This window comes from Haplochromis burtoni, unplaced genomic scaffold (assembly GCF_018398535.1).
Source record: "Haplochromis burtoni strain Fernald_Lab_line unplaced genomic scaffold, NCSU_Asbu1 Contig_13, whole genome shotgun sequence".
NCBI lineage: Eukaryota > Metazoa > Chordata > Actinopteri > Cichliformes > Cichlidae > Haplochromis > Haplochromis burtoni.
This window is the reverse complement of record NW_024582374.1, coordinates 1,602,868-1,613,675: the sequence shown is the minus strand read 5'-3', so window position 1 is coordinate 1,613,675 and position 10,808 is coordinate 1,602,868. Positions and strand designations below refer to the sequence as shown.

Below are 10,808 nucleotides of genomic sequence, written 5' to 3'. Positions count from 1 at the left end.
TCCAAACTTAACTCTATGCTTCATCAAAAAGGAAAGTTTGAAGGCTAGTAGGTGTCTGCCTCCTGAATCCAAAGTGGGGGCTTGTTCCAGTGAAGAGGGGCCTGAAAACCGAAGGCTCTGCCTCCGATTGTACTTTTACAAATATCTACAAGCCACAAGTAAGCCTGCAGTCAAAGGGCAAAGATCTATGTTGGGATAATATGATGCTACATGATCATTCAGGACTTTGTATGTGAAGAGAAGACTTGACATTCAGTTCTGGATTTTAAAGAAACCAGTTTAGAGAAGGCAATATGAGAGAAATGGGATCTCTCTTTCTCGGGCCTTTTAACACTTTTGTTGCACTGAAGGCTGAAGGAGGAGTTTGATATTTGATATTAAATATTTATCTGGAAGTTGATAACACTTGTGCCTGTTTGACTTAGTCTGAGAAAGGGCTAGCCTTGCCGTGTCCAAGATAACATTAGCACTCACTAGAGCCATTTTCACATAAAACTATATATCAGATTGTCAGTTCAATACTACAAAGTCATTCTAATCTTTAATAGAGTGCACAAAGTGTTGATTTGGTTATTTGTCTAGAGATCTCACAGCCAGAAGTGGCAGGCAGTATCGTCATCGACTGGAGTATTTCCAGTAATGGGACTAAATCTGATTTGTTTCTGGCTACGACAAACACAAAGCTTGGTTCACGTCAAGCGTCTTGTCCAGCTCAGCAAGAAAACAGGTTGGCACACATTTCTTACAAAAGTAAATGATTCCTTTAAACCAAATAGGGGCTGGGTGGTGGTGGACTCTCAGCTGTTGTTGTACATTTCACAGGAGGAGATAAGCTCAAAGTCACACGGTGTCCGCCTTTTTCATAATGTACTTCAAATGAGGGAGGTCACTTTTTTATGGGAACCCTCTGTGACACAGTCGTCCAGCACAGATAAGAGTTAGCCGTGATAAAGAAAGTAACACGGTGCACCACTTTACTCAGTTTGTCAAGGCAGAAATCAAAAGCTGTAATCTTAGAACTCTGTGTTAATGCAGATAAAGCTTGCGAAGTGAAGAAAATGAAAAAAAAACTTAGCGACAAAGGTAATCAAACAAGAACTAATTCTAAAGTCTTTGGGCTGTAGAGTTTAACTGTTAAAAGCTGCAGTCATCATTACTGACAGCCACAAAGACCCTTCTGAAGTGGAGGCACATTGTTGTCTGAAAAGTAAAGGAGACACGCCTTCACCACTCCCCAGCAGAAAAATGTTTGAACACATCAGCTTGGCAGACGAGCAGTATCAGCATTTCTGGGGAAGACACCACACCCACTGCTCCGTGCTGTTTGGACAAGCCTGAGGAATGCCCTGCTTTGTTTATGACTGACTGGCATTATTTTCTGCAGATCCTCTGTAATACATGAGACATAAAAAAAATAAAAAATAAAAAAAAACAACTCCCCAAACTGCGAGTCTCACCCTGAACAGGGAGAAGGCTGATTTCTCTTATCTTCAAAATGTCCAGCACAAAGTGTGTACATTTTACCGTCGTTGTGGTTCAGGTTATGCAAGCTGTGCAGATCTGATGCTATTTCTCAAGTGAGCAGCAGTCTCGTCAACACTGCTGTACAGTCAGGTGTAAAGTAAAGGCTACACTTTATTTAAATAATGCAATAACATTTATTTAGTGTTCCAGCTCACTATTCCTCTTTGGCATTTTCTTAAATATGTTGTTTAACCTCATCATCCTATCTATACATGAGCAAATGCTTAATTTGATTAATGGGGGATGTGGCTCGTTCCTTGAAATCCAAACTATGAAATTCTGCACGTTTCAAAGTCGTCTCGCTCAGCCAAGTCTGGCATAAGATCCAGCAGTTAATATGAGAAAATACATGCCGTGTGGGGAACTAGTTTGGCACGCTAGTTTTAATTTTGTGTGTTTATTTTCTGACGGTCTCAAATCAAGACCAAAACATTTTGTTTTGTACATATAAATTATGTCAGTTCTATAAATGATACCTGTATTTTGAAATTACTCAGTGAAACCTGATGCATTTTTCCTGTTTGGTTACTTGTGGATAATGTGCACTTAACTAGGCAACATGCAAGTGAAACCTCTACTCATTTCTGGACGTTTCAGTCTCTTCTCATCCCAACACTTTAGATGCTTTTTGTCTGGTTTTATGTACAGTTAAATGCCTCCTAATGTTTTTATATTCAAGTTTTACAAGTAGTCATATGTGACCTTAAGGTTTTATCTAATGTTCATTATGTAAAGCAACAGATCTGAGATATTAAAATGTACTTAGACCCTACAAGAAAACCATTATTAGATAAGTTCCACTCTATTTAATAAAGTAATTTCAGAGATAAATGAAGAATTTCTTTCAATGCTTTCAAAAGCTAGTCTGGTCAAATGTTAGTGTTGCATAAAGACGGGCTGACTTTTATAGGAAGTGAAGATTTTGTGCAACTTGTCTAGAGATTATCACAAAGGGGAACTATTATGCTAATTTCTTGGGGGTATTGCAGTAGATTTGCATGATGCAGTGTTAAAAATAATTCAAATTTATCTTGTATTCAGCCTTGGGGCAGCCCCGGAGTTCGTCCTGCATCTAAAATAAATAATTGTGGCCCTCTTCTTCCTCCTTTAAAGCCTTTCTTCCTTCTTAACGGCTGGTTTTTGAAAGAGGGTTTGAACAGCAGAATGGTGACTTTGTTTTTTTTTAAATGTAGAGCCAAAGCTCCACCTTGGTTTGAGACATCTGTACAGATTGTGCATGCTCTCATACTTACACAGGATTTCTCAGCCATATGAATATGAAGCTCAGGTGGCTGTTTATTGCAGTGATGTGAACTTCAAAGAAATTAACATTTTCAGAAAAAGTAAATTCAGTTGCTTTGAAAATGCAATGTGTACTTTGGTCCATGCTGCTTATCTTGACAGCAAGACTTCCTGGTTAAATAAAGATTAAAAAAGAAAAATCATTCAGGTATTTTTAAGTTGAGCATTCACCATTGAAACAATATACACATGACAGTAATTAAGTTTAGGTCCACTGAACCAAAAACATCTAACTGACGTCTTAAACGTAAAGTAGTAAACGGGCACCAATGTAAGCACAAAGCCACAAGAAGTCTGATTCAAATTATGCTTTATTTGTTAGGTTTTTAAATGGAATAACATGAAGACTACATGAGTGTATTCAGGAGCCTGGCCCTGACGACATCCTACACAATAAATAGGAATAACATACTGGATGTTAAGTGTGCAGCAGAGTCTGCCTCTTACTCGCACAGAATGCCTGATGGTTCGGAGATTACCTCCATCATCACTTTCTCTTTAAGCTCCAGAGGCAGGGAGGGGGAGGGAGGTGCAAGTAGGACTGCACGCTTGGCTTCACCACAAACACACACACACACACACACACACACACACACACACACACACACACACACACACACACACACACACACACACACACACACACACACAAAAAATAAAAAAAATAAACACATCACACACACACAGAGCGACAAGATTCCAGTCTTCTTAAAAATATATAAACCAAATAATACCATGGATTCATGTAAAACACTACACTACTATCTGTGCAGCTCCCATTCGTGTAAAAGTCTGACATGTGGCAAGTCATCCTCAAACAATTACTTAAAAATATGTTCTCTTTAGCTTTTAGAAGGAAAATCTGCAAATTTCACAAAGTAAACACTAGGAAAAAAAAATTGTTGCGCAGCATGTCCTCAAGTAGTAAATCCCTATGGGTCATAAAAACAGGAAACATGAGATATTAAAAGAGAAACGTAGCACCAGACTGACCTTAATGCTGCCTAACTAACCAGGCGCATAAAACACAACAGCTCCCTTTTAAAAGTTTCAAACACTGATTGCATTCTCCCACTCAGAGCAAATAAAGCAATCAGGTCTGGCCTCAGAGTATAGAAAAATACTGCCCACAACAAATCCCGCTTCCTCGCAGCAGCGTGAATTCCCTAAAACTTCCCAAATCATCGAGTCTCCCACTTGCTTCAGCATCTCATTACCTTCCCGTTCACCTCTTCCTCACTAATGCCCTCAGCGCTTTCAAAGTACAGTTTAGAGAGCACATACAATTTGCAGTACCTTCATTTCCCACATACTGTATTTCATCTGTATCCCAGTCAGTCCCGGTACAGTACTGTACCCAGTAAAGCTTCAGTCCTTCAGAAAACCTGAATTTAAGCCCTTTGTGTTGGTCCCATAAAAACAGCATCTCCCATCAGTCTATGCGATCAAAGAAACAAGAGCACAACATGTGCAGGAAAAAAAAAAGCTCATAATGTACACCTCTCCCTTTCATTATATCCTGTATAGTGGGACAAATGTTACCATTTACATCATTAATCAAGCAAAATGCAGAGACCATTAGAATCAAGAAGAAAAATGTTAACACTTGAAACTGGCAGTATCTTTCATTTGTTAATGTTTAAATGTCTATTTCACATAGAAATGACACCGACAAGTCTCTGATGCCCCAGAGGCCCAGCCTCCAGATACACGACGCTCATTTCAGTTTCCGTTGATCTCCATGGGACCTCCTTTAGGTATGAGGAGGCTCATCCTGCCTGCAGTGCTGGCTGCACTTTTGATCACCTCCATCCATCTGTGAAGAGCAGACATGCTACTGTAATCTGATGGATGAAGAACTGCACGGTTGGAGGAATCAACTGACCTGAATCAACTTACCTTTCAAAGGTGTACTCGCTCTCTGCTCTGAAAAAGTATACGTGAGACTTGAACTGAAGTTTGAAGACGTACTCCTTGTGAATGCTGTCCGATTCCTCGGGCGTGCTGACCGTGTAGCCGAGCAGTGGAAGGCTAGCCAGCGGGAAGTCGTCCTGCAAACGAGACATCGACAGACACCTCAGTGACGTGCTTTTACGTGGGCTCGATCTTTGTCACAGATCTATAAGGGCTGACCTGATGAGTCTTATAGAAGAACAAGCAGAAGTTGGTGAAAACGACCCAGAGTTTCTGCCAACCGTTACTGTTCTTGAACTTCCTCAGGAGGTAACCCGAGAGCTGGTTCTACAGAGGAAAGAGGAGAAAGGAACAAGGTTAGACACTGATTGCTAAAATTAAATGGATTTAATGCTGGAGTTTAAAGTTTCATTCATGTGATCTGTAGATAATGCATGTTTGTGTGTTAATTCTAAGGTGAAAGAGTTAATGCATGCTGGCGCTCTGAAGGTGGAGTTTGATCTGTAGTAATTATAACAGTAAATGGTAAAATGGTAAATGGCCTGTATTTATATAGCGCTTTTACTAGTCCCTAAGGACCCCAAAGCGCTTTACATATCCAGTCATCCACCAGTAGCACGTCCATGTGATACACGGCCTCACTAACCCTGCGTTTCATCAACAAGTGGTTGTAACTCGGCTGTTTTTGCTAATGTGCTTCTGCGTTAGCTGCCAGGAAGACTATTCATTCAGTTTGTTCACCATTACCATGGTGATTTAACCAGGTAAAGAGAGACCTTCCTGGCACCGTAAACTCTGGCTTGTCGACACTCAGCCCTCAGCTCTGATTTGCATCTAAAAATTTGAAACCGCCACCATCTTAGTCCAACCGAGGAGAGATACAAGCATGAGCATATCAGTTCTTGCTTAAACTCTGATTCAGATTTTGATTTAAGAAACCCAAACCTTAAAAAACAAACCATTTTTGCTTTCATGCTTCTGTTACATTTTTGTATAATTCTATTCAGTACACTAAGGAGTCTACCCAACAGGGAGATTAGCCGTGGAGCCATTTTTCTCTCTGACACTTGGACACGGAAATAAATATCTGGCATTTTTAAAATGCTGAAACACTTTTCTAGTTTTCCTGACCAAAGTGCTTAAAATTTCATTACCCAATGTGAGGCTCAAACACAACCCTTGAATAAAGAGTCTCAAGCGCAATAGCCTGAGGTAGCCTGGCTCCTTCGCTCTGCTTCCAACTTTTCAATCTGGTATTTAAAATATATGCATTTTCCGTTCTTCATTATCTAAATGCTCGTGTTGCCTTCATTTTTGCGTGCTTTACTTCTAATAATTCTTCTATTTAACATTATTTGTTTTGATCCAAACTGAAATGGAGACTTAAATTTGTTTTGAATGCATCTCCTGGGACACAAAGTAGTAATTCTAGCAATAAATTGACAAATAAACACCTTAGATGTTTGTATTTCTTGGAATTCCAACATCACTCTTCATCAATTCTCTCTCTTTATGACTTTAGGGAGGGAACACAGTCACTGTGTAGCTCAGTATTCTCTTTCGGGTCAGTGGATCGAGTACCTGGTTCATGCGGAGGTAATCAGTGAGAGAGAGGTTCTGGTTTCGGTACCAGCAAACATGTGTGATGGTATTTGGTCTTTGGCCCTGACCGAGGAGATAGCGAGGAGGAAGTTCTGGTGAGATAGCCGGAGAACCGAAGACTGGAGGAGGTCGAAGAGAGAGAGAGAGGCGGGGGAAAAAAGGAACAAGAGGGTGCAGAAAAAAGTGTTAGCATGTTAGCTCTGAGAAGTGGAAAGAAGTGCATGTTAGGAAATCCTTCAGGTCTGTGGGGTGAAAAGCCAGTGTCAGAGGAAGGTTCTTGCATGCACATAAAGAACAGAAGATGATCTATCAAGGAGAAATTGACTGTTAGAGCCTTAAAGAACTTAAAATGGAAAAACAAGGTGGAAAAAAATGAGCATTTAAAAAGGCGTTAAAGGGTTCAGAAGAAAACAGAATGCAAAGCCATTTCCGCTCACTCCACTGATGCTGGTATGAAGATGGGAGGTTTGATGTACGTGCTGTTGGTGTGTGTGGTGTGCATGCTGGTGTATGTAAATGGCAGTGTTTGCATGTAATTTGGGGCAGGGGAGGAGTACCTCCACAGCCAGGCTGTGGTCAGACATAGACACACTGGTGTTGCGATGCCAGCACACATGCATGGTTGTGTTGGCACGGTGGTGCGTCTGCTTGTCCAGTGAAGTGCGGGAGGAGTTCATGTCATCCTCAGACTCCTGCTCCAGAGAAACCTCGTCGGACGACCCTAAGGGGGGAGGGTGGAGGACAGGAAGTTGTGTAGAGGAGAGGAGGGGGAGGGATTAACAGTACGTTTGGGGTGTTTGTGTCCAAACGGGATTTTCTGCTCACTAAGCTGAGAAAAAACTCAAAATAGCCACAAAAACACACATTTACACTCAAGGCTGTGTAGGTATCGAGTTTAAAGAAAACTTACGGTTGGAGCGATCGCTGAGTCCAGCGTCAAGAAAGATGCTGGATTTCTCTTGAGACTTCTTGGCCATGTCGATAGCCAAGTTCAGATCCTCAATCCACTTTCCCATCTCCACTTTAGAGCTGAAATCACAAACAGACAAATTACGGCGTTGCGGACACATTTTTAGAGAGAACTGAGGATGATGTAACCCATTATTGGGATACTTCCAGTTTATTATAACAGGGTTCTTTGTTTCTGTGCTTTTGGCCTGAATTTGTAGAGATTTTAAATCAAGACCATAAGAACTTTAGAGATGTAAGAATGTGGTGGTGTGGCCAATGAAGTCTGACAGGCCAAAAATAACATAAGCCACTTTACTTTGAGGAAAAACCCACCAAGTATTCAGACTACTATACTAACAAGGGCAGGTCAAGGCAAACCAGAAACATGACTCTTATACTGATGGAAGTTTACAGTGGATGGCTCAGGTAATGATGTTTATATTACAGTGAACACACATATTTATCACTCGTGCCAATAAAAGGAGCAGTATTTGACTGGATTCAGGCACCTGGTGTTTGCTGAAGGTTCACTTAGAACACCTGTTTGGATCTGCATTAGATTTACTTGCATTTATTTGATGTTTATCCGTGATGGTAATAATTACATGGGACTGTGGAAGTACATGATACACACAAATGTGCTGTTCACTGCATGCACAGTCACATGCCACTACTCCAACTTCTCCCCTTCCTAGTCTTACCTGGCAGCCACCACAATGGTCCTCTGAGCAGAGTAAATGGTGAAGCAGTGAGGCACCGACCATTCATTTTCACTTTCTTCTACCTATAAGCAGAAAAAGGAAACTATTAAAAGAAAGCAAAAATGCAAGCTAGATGGAGGAAACGGGTGAAATCCAAATAATGTTCTTCACCATGAATGGTTTCAGATCAGGAGCAGAAAGGGAGAACAAATGTAAAACGTCTGGAGTCACAGCGAGACCTGGGAAAGAGCCTCTACTGAAGCAGCTATGTGTCTGGAGGTAAACTGTGGTGGGGTCGTCTTATCTTTCATATCCTAATGATATCCATGTGCAAGTCAAAACACACATCACTGTGCCCTGCTGATAGTTCACCCTTGTATTTATTTGTATAGAATTATGAGTAGTTATGACAGGCAGAGGCCGACATGTCTGTGTGTCTTGAGTAAACACTGTATATTTAATTTTTAAAAAAATGGATGTAGCCATTAAGACATCACCCATTGATTTGTGATCATTTTGGCAGTCACCACCTCAGTGTTTTGAACCTGTACAGATGATGGAGGGGTGGTACTGACTGAGAAACCAGCAGAAACTTGTCCATCACAAAGTAGTCACACTGAATTATTCTTCAAGTCTCAGTTAAAGTAAAATAGCTGATAATTTAGTAAACATGTGTATTAGGTACACGGGAGTGTGTAATGCTGTCATAAGTGAGAAGCAGGCTCATTTTCTCAGATTTCTATGCAGCATTACTTCTTTTTAGAATCAGAATCACTGCCCCCTGCTGGCCATTAGAAAGAATGCAAGTTTAGGCTTTAAACATTTGCTTCATGTTTCAAAAGCTGAGGCTATTTCCATTTCTTTTTATATGCAGTCTACTGTCTTAAGATGAGCTTTTCGCTTCGTCTACACGGGCATGGGAGGAAAGAAGGGTCTGGTTTGGGCATCCAAGCTGGCAGAGCTCAGAGGACTTACCGGTGCATCCAACACTATGAGCTGCAGCCAGGAGCAAAGCAGAGACATGTAAAGTTAGGAGACCCTCACCCTCCCTTCTCAACACTTTGTGTGTCAGAAGAATTGGAGTACCCGATTATGAGATGTTAGCTTTTGTGTAAACCTAACTACAGAGTCTTACTGGGAGCTTTAATGGTTAAAACAGGATGGCAGAGGTTAAGAGAAGAGACTGCAGACTCACTATCATGCCATGAAGGGGCAGCTGTCCATGGACTTTGAACTGATTGGTTGCTGTAACACCTTTGCTTGTGTAAAGGAGCATGTCAGAGAACTGAAAAGACATGAAGGCAAAGATTAAAAAGTGCTAACAATGATTAGAAGCTTTAGACGTTAAGTGGAAGTAGATTTTGTTTTTAACTAACCAGGAAAAACATCCTCTGCTGTAGCCCCTTTTTGGTGAGCTTGTACAAGCACCCCTCTCGAATGAACTCCTATAAAAAAAAAAATAAAATAAAATAAAAAAAGACAACCTTGTTAGATTGTATGCACTTATTTCCTGCACTTCGCTCTGTGCCACTGCACCCACCCTGCCTGGTGCAGTCAAGTTCTCGATGCCGATCAGGTCTCTCTGCAGCTCTGTGAGCTTCTGGAAATTCTCCAGCCGGATAAGACTGCTTTGAAGCTGAGTGGCTATCTCCGCCACTTCCTTCAGAGCCTCTGTATGGGAAGACAAATGAATAACCAGAAGATGATACATGGCAGACTTATCACATTCCTGCTACAGTGACGACCAAGTGGAAATGATTTTCCACATGAATACCGTTTCCTTTGAGAGTTTTAATATTTCTCTTACACATTAATATATGATGTATTAATCTTGTCTCAAAGAATGAATAAAACTAGACTTTCACTACAAACCTGCTTGTGATAACACTCAAAGATAGTAAATATACTGAAGCATTTCCAGATTAATAGCGTTAGTCGTAGCGTTTTCAGTGGGAGAAACGTTTGTCACTCATCCAAGCGTCTTCTTTAGTGTCAGCTGACTGCAGCTTTCCCCACCTTATAAACTGTACATTTTCATAATGCATATTATACAAATGTACTACATATTATATAATGCTTAACCTCCTGACTACCAGGAAAAAAAATGTTGTCCAATCAAAAAAATTTTTAAATCCCCCAATGTTTGTAAAGTAATTAGAAGACTGAAATAATTTTTTGGGAAAAAAAAGTTTACATTTTTTAGATATCACATGTCCACTGCAGAGGACATTGGAAGGCCGAACGTGTAAAAATGAACTTTGATGGCAAACATTTGCTTCAACTCTTCACCAAGAAGAAGTTTGAACTCAAGGAACTGTAGTGGTTTCTTCCCCCAAAACTGCAAGTCACTGCTATACTGAAGCCACGAGTTGGTGATTGCCAGATCAAAAAGTAGAAAACTGCACATACTGTCAATTTCTGAGTGTGAGAGACCATCCTGTAGAAACTCAACATTCAATATGGTCCACATCACCTATATTGGTAGTGTACTCGGCAATTGCCAGTGGACTTGGCACATGGACAAACCTTTTGTTTTTCTTAAACCATCTTGTGCGTCTGTCCTGAGGTTGATTGCCATAGGATGCCATGACAACTGTCCAACCACTTAATGACAGCAAGTTCAGGTCTGAGTACCATCCCTGATGCTCCTCCTTCTTTCTTCTTCTTCAAGGGCTTATTCCCTATGATCTTCTTCATCAGACAACTCAAGATCTGGGTTTCCCTCATCAAACTGCAATAAGTTTCTTTCTGCTTCTAAAAAGGACTCCTTTTCTGGTCATTTAAAAAAAACAGAACAAAATGGAAGAAATGACT

At 40.7% G+C, this 10,808-nt stretch overlaps 1 protein-coding gene and 1 long non-coding RNA gene across 5 annotated transcripts in view; one reads left to right on the top strand and one right to left on the bottom strand.

Moving 5' to 3' along the window:
- Positions 1–4,499: 4,499 nt before the first annotated feature.
- The window catches only part of farp2 (FERM, RhoGEF and pleckstrin domain protein 2), a 30,362-nt gene continuing 24,053 nt past the window's right edge, over positions 4,500–10,808 (bottom strand). For 3 of the 4 annotated variants that reach the window (XM_005919774.3, XM_005919776.3, XM_005919777.3), the window contains 9 exons: positions 9,535–9,665; positions 9,371–9,439; positions 9,190–9,279; positions 7,995–8,077; positions 7,253–7,371; positions 6,900–7,063; positions 4,960–5,067; positions 4,726–4,877; positions 4,500–4,642 (listed from right to left, as the gene is read on the bottom strand). In XM_005919774.3, the coding sequence (XP_005919836.1) occupies positions 4,549–4,642; positions 4,726–4,877; positions 4,960–5,067; positions 6,900–7,063; positions 7,253–7,371; positions 7,995–8,077; positions 9,190–9,279; positions 9,371–9,439; positions 9,535–9,665 (1,010 nt within the window). In that variant the 3' untranslated portion in view covers positions 4,500–4,548. Of the gene's footprint in view, positions 4,643–4,725; positions 4,878–4,959; positions 5,068–6,321; positions 6,462–6,899; positions 7,064–7,252; positions 7,372–7,994; positions 8,078–9,189; positions 9,280–9,370; positions 9,440–9,534; positions 9,666–10,808 lie in introns of all 4 variants that reach the window. The other variant, XM_005919775.3, reaches the window with a different exon arrangement.
- LOC121812973 lies at positions 4,989–9,459 on the top strand. The gene is made up of 2 exons (XR_006053438.1): positions 4,989–5,096; positions 8,181–9,459. It is a non-coding gene; the product is annotated as an uncharacterized LOC121812973 (long non-coding RNA).